This window comes from Psittacula echo (assembly GCF_963264785.1).
Source record: "Psittacula echo genome assembly, chromosome: 2".
Classification (NCBI taxonomy): domain Eukaryota; kingdom Metazoa; phylum Chordata; class Aves; order Psittaciformes; family Psittacidae; genus Psittacula; species Psittacula echo.
This window is the reverse complement of record NC_137737.1, coordinates 125,790,693-125,806,305: the sequence shown is the minus strand read 5'-3', so window position 1 is coordinate 125,806,305 and position 15,613 is coordinate 125,790,693. Positions and strand designations below refer to the sequence as shown.

Sequence of the window (15,613 nt, the reverse complement as noted above, 5' to 3'; positions counted from 1 at the left end):
ATAAATTAATTATAACCAGTGAATCACATTGATTATGTTGGCTGGTTATTCTAAAATAACCTAAAAACTACTGCAAACTCAAAATGAAATAGCATAAGAATTTCAGGCTGTAACTCATAGGGTTCAATTTTATAGCAAATGGACATAAAATCTACACAGTATATAGCAGCCTTAAAGCACTAAGAAAAAGCTTCTTTGTTTTAGTAAGGCTGTTTGCAGGGTCAAAGCCTAAGTTTGTTCACAGCACTATTCACAGTAGTTTTGCATGGCTTTTAACATTGTAGATTCATATAAAATGTACAGCTGTCAGCAGAAGTCTCACCTGAAACATAATCCCCTACATTTGAATTCTAGGATAAATAGCAATCACCGTATCCCAATTAGAATGTCTCCAGAGTATAACATGCTTGCAGCAGGATAAAGATATCATTGCAGCACCGAGATACAGAGTGAGCTGCAAATGTAGAGCAACACCCAGAACCAATATGACCAAAGCAGTTACCCCTACCTCAGAAGCCTCTCAGTCCACTCTAGAATCGTGTTCATCTCTCTATGCAGAAAGCACCTGAGGTCACAGCCCAGGGCTCCTGGTGAGCATAATCCACATCATTCTACCTATTATCTCCAGTGTATTACAGGAAACTCCTTTCTGGAACTGGAAATAAACTCTTCCAGGGTGTCACAGGCTAATGGTATTAGCCTGAGTCAGTACTGAAAGGTACTGCAGAAGATTAAGCCTGTATCAATCATTTTCAGAGAAAACCATGACTTTTTGAGCAATTATTTTTGCATAGGTCCAAACACTTGTGCTAAGATGATACTCATTATGAGATAACTCTGCATCCAAAGACAAACCTTTAAACAAGCTTCTACTGAATTCAATGTACCGTTTTGGTAAGAGATCGGTACAAAACAAGCAAAAGTCTTTATGTTAGGTCAACACAGAAACAAAAGATTTCATTATTGTCCCCTGTTCATGTAGCTTGTCCATCATTAAATGAAAACATTACATATCCATCAGAAGTTTCTTTTGCATTTGGATTATTTCTTTTCTTAAACAATATTAACCTCATCAAATTCAAACAAAAACGTAAATGTTTGCAAACTCCTGCTTCCATTTCTTTTTAATAATAATAAAAAAAAAATTATAAGCCCCAGCAATATTACAATCATGTTAATGAATTTTGAAGAATGTGAAACAGAAAATTTAATATGAGGCAGAGACTCCAAAGTTTCCTGACTAGGCTGTGAAGCAGTTGAAAGGGTCAAGGTGTTTCTGGCTCCCAGGCTCTCACATGCCTTTCCTTTCCTAGCACTAGTCTTTTCTAGTTCTGTAGCTTTCTCTCCTCACTTTCCAAGAGTCAATGCTGTACATACTCTGTAGACGCAGCAGTGAACAGCGCGAATGGGCATCTGTCTGTAAGATACTACTGTACGACATTATCTTTCATTTGTTCAGTAACCAGGACCGCTTTGTATGGGTCACAAAAACATCTCTTTTTAAAATTATTATATTCATTGCATTTTAAATAGCATTGCTTTGTCACCTGTATCATGGGTAAATACACTACCCATAGTCTTACTTCAGGGATTGTGGAGACACGGGTTGTTGCTGATTGTAGAGATATCTGCCTGCATGTATAACTTGGTGATGTTTCTTTGTACCAAATACACCCATATTACATCTTCATTTTCCATATTCACTTTATATTCTCCCAGAGAAAGTTTCCAATTTTTCCTAAATAAATCCAAATGCTTTTTATTGGATATTCACTGATCATTTTATTTTTTTTTAGTTCTCCATTAGGACTGTTCTCTCTGGATCCATGGTGTTAAAACTACACTCATCTAACCTGTAAGAAGTGTTTTTTTCTTCTAGCTAATTACATTTTTCTATGACACAGTCTGGGATGCCTTCAACTTTGTGCTTAGAGGACTGACTTTTCAAGCTATCTTGTCATTCTCCTATTTGGATCATCTGAGGTATTTCAGTCCACATTAAAGGGTCAGATGAGGGAAAGAACTGTAACGGGCTGTAATTACTTGTCTAGGTGCTTCTATATTAACTTTATGTCTGTATAATTACCGTATAACTTAATATCTGTATTAATAATTACTTTAGTGTATCAATATCTAAATTACGACATAAAAATACATTTTCTCCTGAGTCCTTATCTTGACACTACTCTTCAACTTTCTTCTTCTCTCCTTCTTTCATCTGTTTTTCTTTCTAAGCACAAATCAACACTTTGGTTTTGATTCAGCTTGCAGCTTTATTTTCATTACATTCTGGAGGCAACCATGAGGTTTGACAGAATTTTGGCACTACTAAGGGCTAATACAATTCTCATCAGTAAACAAACCTCCCTTCTGCATGACTGAACTTGTAATCAGCTACTGGTTAGTTAAAACCTCAGCTTGCACCTGTAATACTTGTTACCAGATTTTAAACTGGCATTTTATGTTAAGTAATATAGTTATGTCACGAGAGGAATAAGGGAATAGAGCAATCATTCATGCATGTTTGCATGACAGATATGCTTCTTATACAGGTTATCCAAACCATCTAATATTTTAAACCCCTCTGCATGCTTTCTAACCACACCGAAAGTATTCTATTTCATCACCTATTTCACTTTCCTTCTGAAATCCAGATCTAATCTCTTTGCCTCAGTCTGTTCTGTTTGGTAAAATACTTACTTGCACAGTCGTTTACCCAAACATAGAGCAACATCAAGTTTCTAATGGTTTAATTTTCAGCATTTTACAAGTAGAGTAAAACAAAATTACAGTTCATGGGCCTGTGGCCCTCCCTATGCTAGCAGTTCATAAAATCATTAAGGCGCAGAGGGACCTCAGGAGGTATCTGGCTCACCTTCCTGTTCAAAGTAGGGTCAGCTATGTTGCTTTGTATTTTATCCAACTGAGTCTTGAAAACATCCATGGTCAGTGACTCCACAACCACCCTGGGCAACCCATTTCAGCAGTTTAATATCCACATATCGATTTTTTTCCCCCTTTATATCTAATCAGAACCTTGCCTGTTTCAATTTATACCTAGTATCACTCACCCTCCTGCTGTGTACCTCAGTAAAGAATATGTATCCTCTTTCTCAGGAGCCTCCACTTAGGGACTGGGAGGTGCTCTTGGGTCCCCTTTAAGCCTTCTCTTTTCTGTGCTAAACAAACTGAACAACAAACTACCCCATAGATAGGACCCCTATATTATGAACAATGGATAGTCTTTAAAGGAATGTCATCTGCTCTTAGCTGCCAGAGTTCCTGCAGCATAACTTCTGCAATCTCTTTACTACCACAACTTGTATCCTGTACTGTACTCCATGCATTTAACTCTTTTTTTTCTTTTTTCTTTTTCTTTCACACAGCTGCAAGCAAACACAGGCTCTCAGAATGGGCTGAACCTCCCCTCGAATAAGGCAACATCTCTGCTTCTTTACTATCATCTAAAAGCTTCTATATCCAATCACATCAAAATAGACAGATCTGCTGCAGCAGCTGGATCTTCAGGAAAGCTGAGCTTCCCATTCGACTCACATTTCTGTTCATGAGGTTTTGCAGTATTTTTCCATTCATTCTCCTAACTTTACTATCACTTCTCTGAATCATGAATATTTCCTCTAATTTCATTATTCGAGCTTTAGTAGGCAATATTACACTTACATGAGATACCAAATGTCTTAAGTACTAATTCATTTTATTTTCTACTGGGAATACTAGTTATTCTGAAATACCCACACTTCTGCAGAAAAACGTGTAACTGAAGCTCTAAGATTACTTCCTCATGCTGTTGCAGTACTTGTCAACTCCAGTTTCATTGTGCTAGGACCCATACTAAAAAATGGCAGAGTTTTACAGTTTGAACAAAGACCTTACGATCCAGTTACTTCTGCTCAATAAAGTTATCCACATAATAATTTGTCTTTTTTCTCACACTTACAAACCCACACTGAAAATCAGTGAATCTAAGATGAACTAATTAGCTACATATTAACAACTAAATGATCAGTCTTCTGGAGTTTATAACATCATTAGTGTTCAGCGTCAGAAAGTTGGGGCTGTTCAGCCTGGAGAAGAGAAGGCTGTGTGGAGAACTAGTAGCAGCCTTACGGTATCTGAAGGGGGCCCACAAGGATGCCAGAGAGGGACTCTTCATCAGGGACTGTAGTGATAGAAAAAGGGATAACAGGATCAAACTTACACAGGGGAAGCTCAGGTTAGACATAAGGAGGAAGCTCTTTACTGTGAGGGTGGTGAGGCACTGGAATGGGTTGCCCAAGGAAGCTGTGAATGCTCCATCCCTGGTGGTGTTCAAGGCTGGGCTGGACGGAGTCTTGGGTGACATGGTTTAGTGCAAGATGTCCCTGCCCATGGCAGGGGGTTTGGAACTTTATGATCTTAAGGTCCTTTCCAACCCAAACCATTCTGTGATTCTATGACATATAGATTTCAACCTGATTTCCAAAGTAACAAACTGACATTCAGCATTACTCATTTTCTGCCTTTCAGAAACTTGCCAGAATTTATCTATACGGTTTGAATGTTCCTTCCATCAGTTCTGCATGAATAAACTGTAGTGACAATTTTTGCTTACATTATAACAATTGCTAAACCAGACGGCAAGTCTTAGGACATGCTAATCTTCTTGCAAGCCATAATTAAGAGTTGGCTTTAATCTGTTTGGGCTTGCCAGAAGGATAATGGAATAGTAATGGAGTAGTACCCACACACCTTTTACATCACCTTACGTCTAACTAAAAGCAGTTGGCATAGATGAGGTGGGAAATCCTGGAATCAAAATGTACAGACTGATGGAATGAGCAAGAAGCAATCCATTTTCTGCAGAGAGAAAAGCCAAATTTTTCCATTTTCTCATGGAAAAGAGACAGCGAATCAGCCCTCACAGAATAAATATTTATTTAACTGTCATTTTCCCATACTATTAGCAGAGCAGGAATAATTAACACCAGAATGAACTCAGGAGTGATTTAGGGCAAAGAAATATCTTAAGAGTATCACCTAAACAGTAAATACAGAAAAGGCACTGCCTAACTTCAAGCAGTAAGAAAAATACTTACAACTTCAAAGCAAACTGTATGTGACTATTCCATATGAAGTCCTCAAATTGTTCCTAGTACTTAGTGCCTACTGCACTGTACCTAGTACATTCCACATCAAAAGACAGTTGGCTGTGTGAAGGAGAATGAGAGGACAGTGATGTATTAGATAAATGGTTTCTCATGACTGTGATGGCATGCATAAAATCCCATCACCCATAGTCCAGCTCACGGGTATACCTGGCTGGATGGCTGGGACCAACGAGTTGTGATGGATGGAGCTAAATCCAGTTGGCAGCTGGTCACAAGTGGTGTTTCCTGAGGCCCAGCACTGTGGCCAGTTCTATTTAATACCTTTACTGATGATCTGGAGGAGGGGATTGAGTGCACACTCAGTGAGTTTGCAGGTGACACCAAGTTGGGTGGAAGTGTTGATCTGCTGCAAGGTAGAAAGGTCCTGTAGAGGGACCTGGACAGTGTGGATCGATGGGCCAAGACCAATTATATGAAATTCAACAAGGCTCAGTGCCAGGTCCTGAACAACAACTGCATGCAACGCTACAGGCTTGGGGAAGAGCGGCTGAAAGCTGCTCAGGGTAAAAGGACCTGGGGGTGCTGACTGATGGCTGCTGAACATGAGCCAGCTCAGACCTGAGTTGTGACCTAGCATAGTGCCCTGACTCAAAGTAGCCAGCAGCATATAGACAGTAAATAAAGATCCTCTGTTATGTGCAATTTCCAAATTTGGGACTGTACCAGAACCAACATATTTAGTAAAGTAGAATTGATCTGTCTTCTATGAATTTATCTAGTTTCATATATTTACACTTGTAGTCTCCACAATCTTCTGTGGCAATTCATTCCACAAAACAACTATGTTCAGCTCGTGAAAAGCTACTTCCTTAAACTTCATAGCTCAGAATGTTATCCAAAATATGCCACTTGACTCAACTACAGCTCTTTGCTATTTGCCCGACACTTGATTTTCTTGGCATATCTGGAGGTGGGCAGAGAAAAAGAAAAGGGAAATAGGCCTAGCTGTGAGTATCACCTTCCTGTCTGGTAAATGGTGTTGAGGTGGGAGAAAGCATTTTTCTATAGTTTCTTTAAAGGGACCTCTGTGTCTCCACAGCCATTAAACACGACAGTCTAGAAAAATTATCCGTCTAATCCAATGATATTAGGGTCAGTATCACATCATAATGAGCGATCTATACCATGTTGCTGTGTCCCCTTGCCTTCCGTTAGAAGAAATCCCAGGCTGTAAGAAGGCCTGTAATAGACACTTAGATCTCCCATCTGCACAGTCAGGAGACTAGGATAGGGACTAATAGGGACACAGAGTCCCCACTCTGTTCTTTAGGTATGGATTTAAAATAAGCTTTGGTTCCTAGTGTAAACTGTAAATAAATGACGTTTCAGGATAGTGCATATCACAATACTCAGTATACATCTATTTTTTGAAAATTAACAATTCTTTCAAAGCTTTTTATTAGTTCACATAACTCATTTCAATTCAAGAGAAACTAGTACCTCTAACTGGTTTTCTCTCTGTTTTCCCTTTACCAATATGAAGCACAATCAACTTCAGCTTCAACCATTTTATGCTTAGCAAGCCAGAAATAACTACATGCGTTGCAATAGGACGTGACTAATTGAGTTAGCAATTTATTGTAACCTTACAAACACCCTCCTAACAAAACTATATAACTTACTAAGCTTACTAGAAGTTATTGTCGTTCTAAAAATTCTATGCAAACCTCAAACACATGTAGTACTACTAATAGCAAAATTCAAGAGCAGGATTCCATTATTTTAAGACTTTAAAAACCAAATCACTGTTCCTTGAATAACCAGTTAGAGCTTTGCTTAAACTCAGATCAGCTAAAAGATTCTCACTGATGTTGCTGTCTTTTATCACAGGACCACAAGATGAACTGAAATCAGTGAACTCCATGAATGACATTGAACAGACCTGAGCATCTCTCTTGCTTCAGGGACTTTATATACTGGCAGATTGAAATAAATACTAAGTATGCAATTCCTTAAAATTCTACACAGGTGTTCAGTAACAAGTAAAATGCATGAATATACAGCTTTAAAATTAGTAGTAGATTTCAAATTTATGGCTTCTCTCTACACAGTAGTCCTGCAGATCAAGGAATCTGGAAAAAAAAAGTACTACTGACAGTATCTGCAATAATGTTGTAGCTAAAATTTCAGTGAAATGTCATAGAAAAAGAATAAATTCCCACTTTTTAAGGTTACTTCTCACCTTAGTTGTTTTGCAAAAATAATTACTCCGAGTGATTTACCAATCCTGGCAATATTGGTATACTACATTTGCATAAAAATGATCAGCATTTACTTTATTGAAGCATGAATAAAAATTTATATATAATATATATATTATATATACTATATATAATGATATTATATATATTATTTAAAAATTATTATTTATTACACTAAAACCAAAAAATATAAAGATTTAATGACACTTACTGGGGTTTGAGCATGCTAATCACTGTAACCTGAACATTAAAATACAAGTGATCCATAACTGCTCACTTTGAAAAGAGAAATACCTTTTCACAACCTTGGTGGTTTCTTTGCTGACCTTTTCCCCCCTACCATTTCCACTAGACTTCAATATTTATTACACATTCTCCAGATTACATCCTGTACATGGATCCCTCCAGGTAAACTTCACATAACTACCTACCTTAAAAGAAATAACAGAATATATCTATGTTAAAAGAGAATAGTGAGAGAAAGGAGAAATTACTGCAAATACAATCTCCTGAATGAATGTGTCTTTATCTAAGTCCATAGAAGTTATCTGAATAATAACCATAATGCTCTCTATTGACCTTTATTGAGGATTTACAGTCTTCAACACTTACAGTACCCTTACACAATAGCATAAGAATCCCAGTCAGATACTATCACTTCCAAACTGTATCCTCTGTGACAACTATGGTCACTTCTCAGTGGTATGCTAAGGCCTTTGTACACAAAAAGACTAATTAAGAAGCAAAGAGACACAAGGCAAATGTCAGAGACATTCTGGAGTCCACAGTTAATGGTCTAAAACACACATGGGAGAACAGAATCAGCTGTGAGTGAAAGGGGATAAAAATTGGAGAACAGTTGCAAGAGATCTAACCACACACTGATCAACCCATCTCAGGAAGAGGAGAGAAGCCTCCATCTACAACAAGCAAGAACTATGTCCCTGACATGCCAGACAGAGCAGAATAAACCTTCCATCATCTCAGTACAAGCTCTCAGTCTCTAAAAAGACAATAGTGACTTGGGAAAAATATCTTTAAGGGATATCCTGGGTCTTGCTGGAATGGAGGTAATTTTCTTCATAGTAGCCCACATGGTGCCATGTTTTAGACTTGTGACTAAAACACTGTTGATAATACACCAATGTTTTAGCTATTGCTGAACAGTGCTTGCATAGAGTCAAGGCTTTCTCTGTTTCCCACTCTGCCCCACAGCATGGAGAAGAGGCTCTGAAGTGAGACAGCTAGGGCTGCTGACCTGAATTGACCAAAGGGATATCCTAGGCCATTTAATGCTCAGCAATAAACATTGGTGTGTGTTTTTTATCAAAGTTGCTTGAGGACTGGCTAGGCATTGTTCCATATGAGGGAGGTGATGAGTAATTGTTTTAGAATCACTTGCTTTAGGTTTTGGCTTTTTTTATTTTTCTCTCTTCTTCCTCTTCCTTTCAATTATTACACTATCTTTATCTCAACCCATTAGAGTTCTTGCTTTCGCTTTTCCTATTCTCTCTCCCCTAACATTGTGGGACAGTGAATGACTGAGGGGCTCTGTAGTCCTTAGCTGCTTGCTGGGGTCAACAACAAACGAGAAAAAACATCTTCTGGAACTTTTGAAGAAGCAGCATTCAGCAGTAAGAACATGAGACAACACTGCCATTATCATTTTTGCATGACTTGGGCTAAAGCAGTGGTCCCTACCTCTGACTAGACAGAGAAATTATCTTTCCAGTGGCATAAAAATACTCTGCTACACTGACTTCCCTTCTTGCTGGTGATTTGAACCTGATGTCTATCAGACAATGAGGAGTTTGTGATTCACATAATAATAGAGCTGACCAGGAACAGGTCTGTGTTGTGTTATGCTGTGTAATCATAAGGGTAGGCAATTCCCACCTGGCATTTGGCAATTACACCAGTTGCATGGTCTCTGCCTTCAAAGTGAACCACCATGTTGTCATGTTAGCATCTTTTTGCTTGACAGTACAAATGCTGACTGAAATTCTTTACTTATAAGAAAAACTAAATAATTTACTTCTAAGAGCAATAAGGTCTTTAATGCTGGTCAGCCTTAGCATGGCAGGGTCTGTGCAGCATAACATGCCATGACTGGAGGTCTGTCCAATGTTGTGTAATTTAGGGTTCCCAGCATCTGAAGGAATGTAAGATTATCTATGCTATCCCATTTTTCCACCTCCAAAAGGTATTTATACCCACATCTGATGGAGTCCTCCTAATGGAGATCTGTAACACACACTTGCATCAGAGCATTACATCTGCTACTAAAAATTTTGCAATGTATAGTATAGCCAGTCTCTGCATGCAGAAGAGGCCTACTGTTTCCCAGTGGTGTCAGCTTCTATGCATGCACTACACAGCAGGTGCTCCCTGGTATTGTTGCCAATTTCCCAATACCTTCCACAAAAGAAAAGTCAGCAGAAAGCAGTCATGATGGGCAATTCACACAGCTTTCTCCCACACAACCACTCTACTTAAACCCCAGGAAACTGTTCTGAAGATGTAGTATAACTCACATACCATCTTCCCCAGGGCCTTGTGGCCTCTCTTCTGGCAAATGATGTATTCTAGTCACATAATGGAGAAGTTTTTGTCCAGCTGGAAGACACAATAAAGAGGAACAACCTGCTGCTAGTACTGGAATAATTTGTCAGGTCTAGACTCTGTTTCCTGCATGCTGCCAAAGACCTCTAGGAAATGGGAATATCAAGAATGTCTGCTGAACCAGAGGAAATGTACTGAATGCACTGCAGGTTGGACACCCTTTCATTACAGCATTTACCTCTATAAGGGGTAGACTAGCAGAGACTTATTGTCTCATCCTACAGGCAAAGGCAATCTTTACTAAATTCTATTTACCTCCTCTTGTTATAAAATGTAAATATATAATCAGCCAATCTGTCAGGGGTGTTACAATGATTAAGTAATTAACTTTTGGAAAGATCTTGAGGAAAAAAGAAATTCTAAAGATTAGAAGAATTACTGAAGCAAACAGATGACATTAGGTATTTCTCAAAGCAGTAATCAAAAAACTTATTACTTCTTGATGTGCATTTCTGTCTTTAAAGATTATGGTTTGTTACTGCATATTACACATAATAAACATGAAGCAGACAATCACTGAACTTTCACTTAAGATTTCTACATCAAGCAAAAAACCCCACTGTTACTGTGAAACCAGCTCTAAAGAAAAGAAGAGATGGTTTTACAAGTCTTGGTGCTGCAAATACTTAAATTTCTCTCAGATACATGATTATTTCCATTGAAATCATGGAGGCTTTTCAGAGTCATACAGACTGGCATACGCATCAATTGCAGGAAATAGGGTTCAATTATCACCACCTTTCACTTCACACCTGTGTGAGCTTCCTGGCTACACTTATCTTTGGAGTGGTGCTAAATAGATAACTATCGCATAATTAACATATGACAAGCTTTCTAATTTTGTGAGCATGCATAAAGATTGGGCAACAACAAGAAAGAGGTGTTTGAGCATTATGAATAAATATCATAGAATTACAGAATTGTTTAGGTCACAAAAGATATTTAAGATCAAGTCCAACCATTAACCTAGCACCGCTGAGTCCACTGCTAAACCAGGTTTCTAAGTGCCATATCTACACACCTTCTAAATATCTCCAGGGATAGTGACTCAAGCATTTCCAATGTTTGAAAACTCTTTCAGTGAAGAATTTTTTCGTAATATCCAATTTAAATCTCCCCCAGTGCAATTTGAGGCCATTTCCTCTCATCCTATCACTTGTTACCTGGGAGAAGAGACCAAAACCAACCTCACCACAATGTCTTTTCAGCTAGAGAACAAGGTCTCCCCTGTGCTTCCTTTTCCCCAGGCTAAACAACTCCAGTTCCCTTAGCTGCTCTTTACAGGACTTGTTCTCTGTATCAATACTGTGTAAAACAATACAGAATTTCTTTTTCATCTTCTTGGAACAAGTTCAAGAATGTATATGTAAGTCCAAGTGTGCTACAAAAAAATATGCTTTTACTATGTGTATGTTTATGCATAGCAGTGCATTTGAAAAATTATATTCTTACACTTAATCAAACAATTGATTTTTTTAAAACCAGACAAGTTATGCTTTGGTGACCGATCAATCAATATTCTCATCAATTTCAGGGAAAATACAGTTCAGCCCACTCCAGTGGAAAGCTACAGACGGAGTAACATGATTTCAAACTCTCAGTTCACAAAGAACTATTTTAGTTCCCGATTACATTTACGAAACACAATACATTCTGATATATACAAAACAAGCCTCTTGATATAATTTTCAATAACAGACCTCAAATGCATTATCCTTTTACATTTATAAATACATGCAATTTTACAGCTACAGTTCTCAGCTTTTTAAAGTCAGGAAGATCCTTCCCACTATGACATTACCTGCCAGTAATCTATTTCAGCCACCTGCATAACTGACTTACTTAAAAAGTTACCAGTGTGTTAACAGCCATCTTACATTATACACAAAGAGTGATAACTGACATGAGAATGTAGGCCCATTAATATTCTTTTCCATCTTTGCAGATATATTTCTTTTAAAATAGATTCTTCAGAAGTATAACAGCTTAATTGTTTCACCTATTTGGAATGTTACATTCTAGCTAAACTTTTATTGACAATTCTCATGTGAGTACTAAGAGTTGCTTGGGTTTTTTTTTAAGAAAATATAGCAACAGTAAGTTTCATGCTTTTAATATCTAAATCAATCAACCAAACTTTAAAAAAGATTCTCATGAACACACACAAAGATGGAAATTTGTGTTCTGTAAAAACCTGCATTGTAAGTAGGGCATGCATTAAAGTTATCTGCTACAAATAGTAGAACTTGTTTTCCCAAAATCCAGGCTTAGGAGTGTGAGGTAATTTTTTTTAAGAAAAGGCCGAATAAGCAACGAATACTGAATTCTAAAGAGAACAATGAAGTACCTATATACAACTGTGCCCTGCAATTCAGTGATGGCAGAAAGCCATGATCTGAAATTAGGTACACTGCATATAAGCAGCGTAAAAACCATCAAAGCAGTTAATGGATTAATGCAGTAAGTAATAAAAAAATTCAATCCCCGTATCATACAGTTACTGATCTGGAAAATACAGAAATGAAAAATACCTATGTTTGCTGATAGAAACTTGAGTTCTCTATGTTACCTTCAAAAGAAAATCGAACACCCTTCCTGTGTAACACTTTGTCATATCCTCAAGTTTTGAGCAATTCCTCACTACATAATTTAACTATTATATCAAATATACAACACATACTGTCAGTAAATTGCAACATGAGAATTAAAATTAACAGCCAGTCTTTCAGAAGCACAGCACTTTCAACACCAAGATGTGCATATTGAACTTCCTATCTGAGGTTATTACTCCAACATGGCTGCATCATAATCACTGTAAGCATGGCCATTCACCAAATACACCATGATTTTGTGCTTCAGAATCACTTATATAACACCTGAGCCAGAAGCCCTGTTTGTAACATCTCTTAGTTTTAAGTTGACTTTGTATAAGCCTTGCCAGTTCTCATGAAATGCACGACAGAAAAACGTTACAGGTTTTGCATGGCACAAATTTGGAATGGATATCTACAATCAAATCTTAACTAAAAAATAAACCAAACCCCAAAAACACCCAAGAACTTCACTTGTTTGTACAAAGATAACATTCAGCCCAAACATCAAGACATTAGAATATAAAATTTCTTTTATACTGCCTTTTGGGTACCAGATACCTCCAGGGATGCAAGTATCTGGAAGAAAAGACCTACAAATCTACTGCACACCTTTTCTTCACTATCGCCACAGAATTTAACAAGATTTTATACTGTATGTGACACATAATGAGGACAATAACATTACACACACACTTATCTACTGTGTCTTCCAGATGCCACAGAATCCTATAGGAGTTCTGTGATTTATGCCAGCACAAGACACCCATTCATCTTTCTTTTTATGTTACATTGATAAAGTTGGAAAGGTCTGTAAATTGCAGGAGGAAATAAGGACGTAACGCAGTTACAGACTAATTATGGCCTCTACTGGAATGTGCAGATTAGTTCTGGAAACATCAGTTGATTCTATGAAGACTGCAAGCCCACAGTCACAAACACTGTGACTTTCCTTCTAATACAAAGACTACCTGACTCACTGTGACACCTGAGTTACCCAGCCCATTATCTCTTCTTTCTTGTAGAAACAAATGCAAGCATCATTTAAAACTACTGAAAAAAAAATATGTATTATATTATTATGCTTATTTAAGCATAAGAAAAAACTCTTTTACCATGAGCATGGTCAAGCACTGGCACAGGCTGCCCAGAGACGTTGCAGTCTCTGCTTTCGGAGAAAGTCAAAACCCAACTGAAAAACGTTCAGACCAGCCTGCTCCTGCTGATTGTATTGAGGACAGGGTTGGACTAGGTATCTCCACCTCAGCTATTTTGTGATTCTATGAAGGCTGCTAAAGAAGCAACATAAATATAATGAAATAGAGCACCATTTGTTTTTCTGATTTTTAGATTAAGGTTCAACCTGAAGGAAAGAGTTTGTGATTGAATTCGTAAGTGTACGAATGCTGAGCTATCTTCAGACTGCATATTTTCCATGCTTTGATCCCACATAAAAGTTCTATATAGCAAAAATTGGAAAAAAAAAAATTGAAATCCATTACTACCTTTTAAGCATCTTACATTGAAGCTTTTAAAAATAGCAGAAAAGAGACTATTAATTAACTTTCTTCAACAATTTCCCTCTTCTCACAACTACTAATTCTAGGAAAGGGAGGAAGCAGTGAACGTACAGCCTTCCAGAATGCAATTTAACATACAATACAGTCTACTGGAAAATTACAATCAAATCCTCTCAGGAGATTACAAATTCACATTGCATAAGCTATTTGTAGCTAGTAAGTGTCAAATAAAATCCATTGAAGTTAGAACTGTGATATAGCTAAGAAAAAGAAGAACCGGATGAAAGCCAGTGAAGTTGACTCTGTTCCTTGTGCATAAATACATTCTCCAAGTAGAACCTGTGAATAATTTATGTAGAAAATCAAATTAATTACTTTTAGCACCTGAAGCGTTTGATATTTCATGGTATTTTGATGCATCTGGCAGTTTACTCACACACATATATGGTCTTCATTACATTCACTCCTGAAAGTTCCAAGTTAAACCTTCACACAGCTGCTGCATATTTTAGCTTCAGACATAGGGAGCAGTTTCACACTAATCTATGTTTAATGAGCTATTACACATTTTAGATTAATCTATAATAAAAAAGTGTCAGAAAATATACATAATTTTTTGCAGTTACCCAGCAGTTCCATTGCATCATCTTCATTGTCAATATCTTCTTCAGTTACAGATGGAGCTGTGCTTTGAGCAGAATCAAAGGAGTCCTGAGAAAGCATGGCAGCCAGCAGTTTCTTATGTTGCTGCTGTTGTTGTTTTAATCCTTTGGTCTTTGGCTCCATTTTTAAGCTGTGAAGGAGGAAAGCACAACTTTCTTTTACTGGTGCTCTCTACGAAGTATGTTACACATTTGTCAAATTACTGTAGCCCATGATGTCTTCAGATCTAAAGGTTAACGCCATCAGATCGCACATAAACCAGCTGGTTATCATTCATTCTCTAACCATTGGATGTTGTTGTCCTGGTTTCAGCTGTACCAGTTATGTTTTTCTCCTTCCTCGTAGCTGGTGCAGTGCTGTGTTTTGGCTTTAGTTTGAGAACAATGCTAATAACACACCAATGTCTTAGTTCTGCCAGTGAGGAAGCGTATGTGAAGCCAGGAGGAAGCAAAGACAGGACACCTGACCCAGACTCACCAAAGGAGTATTCCATACCACAGCATGTCATGCCCAGTATATAAACTGGGGGGAGTTAGCCAGAAAGCGCAGATCACTGCTCAGGTCAGTCTGGGTGTCAGTCAGAGGGTGATGAGCAATTTGCATTGTGCATCACTTGTGTTTACTGGGTTTTTTTAACTTTCCCCTTTTAGTTTTATATTCTCGCCCCTTGTTATTTCCCTCATCATCTTCATCATTATTAGTAGCAGTAATTTTATATTATACTTTCATTATTGGACTGTTTTTATCTCAACCTGTGGGGTTTACATTCTTTAGATTCCTCTCCCCATTCCACCTGGAGGGGTAAGGGTGGAGGGGTGAGCCAATGGCTGCATGGTTCTGAGTTACCA

The 15,613-nt window shown here is 37.8% G+C and overlaps 1 protein-coding gene across 1 annotated transcript in view; it reads right to left on the bottom strand.

Moving 5' to 3' along the window:
• Positions 1 to 15,613, bottom strand: part of LOC308217692 (uncharacterized protein C8orf34 homolog) — a gene marked incomplete at both ends in the record, with an annotated part of 201,883 nt that overhangs the window by 109,699 nt on the left and 76,571 nt on the right. Inside the window, one exon of the mRNA XM_080610920.1 lies at positions 14,729 to 14,895. Coding sequence (XP_080467046.1) covers positions 14,729 to 14,895 — 167 coding nt within the window. The remainder of the gene's footprint in view (positions 1 to 14,728; positions 14,896 to 15,613) is intronic.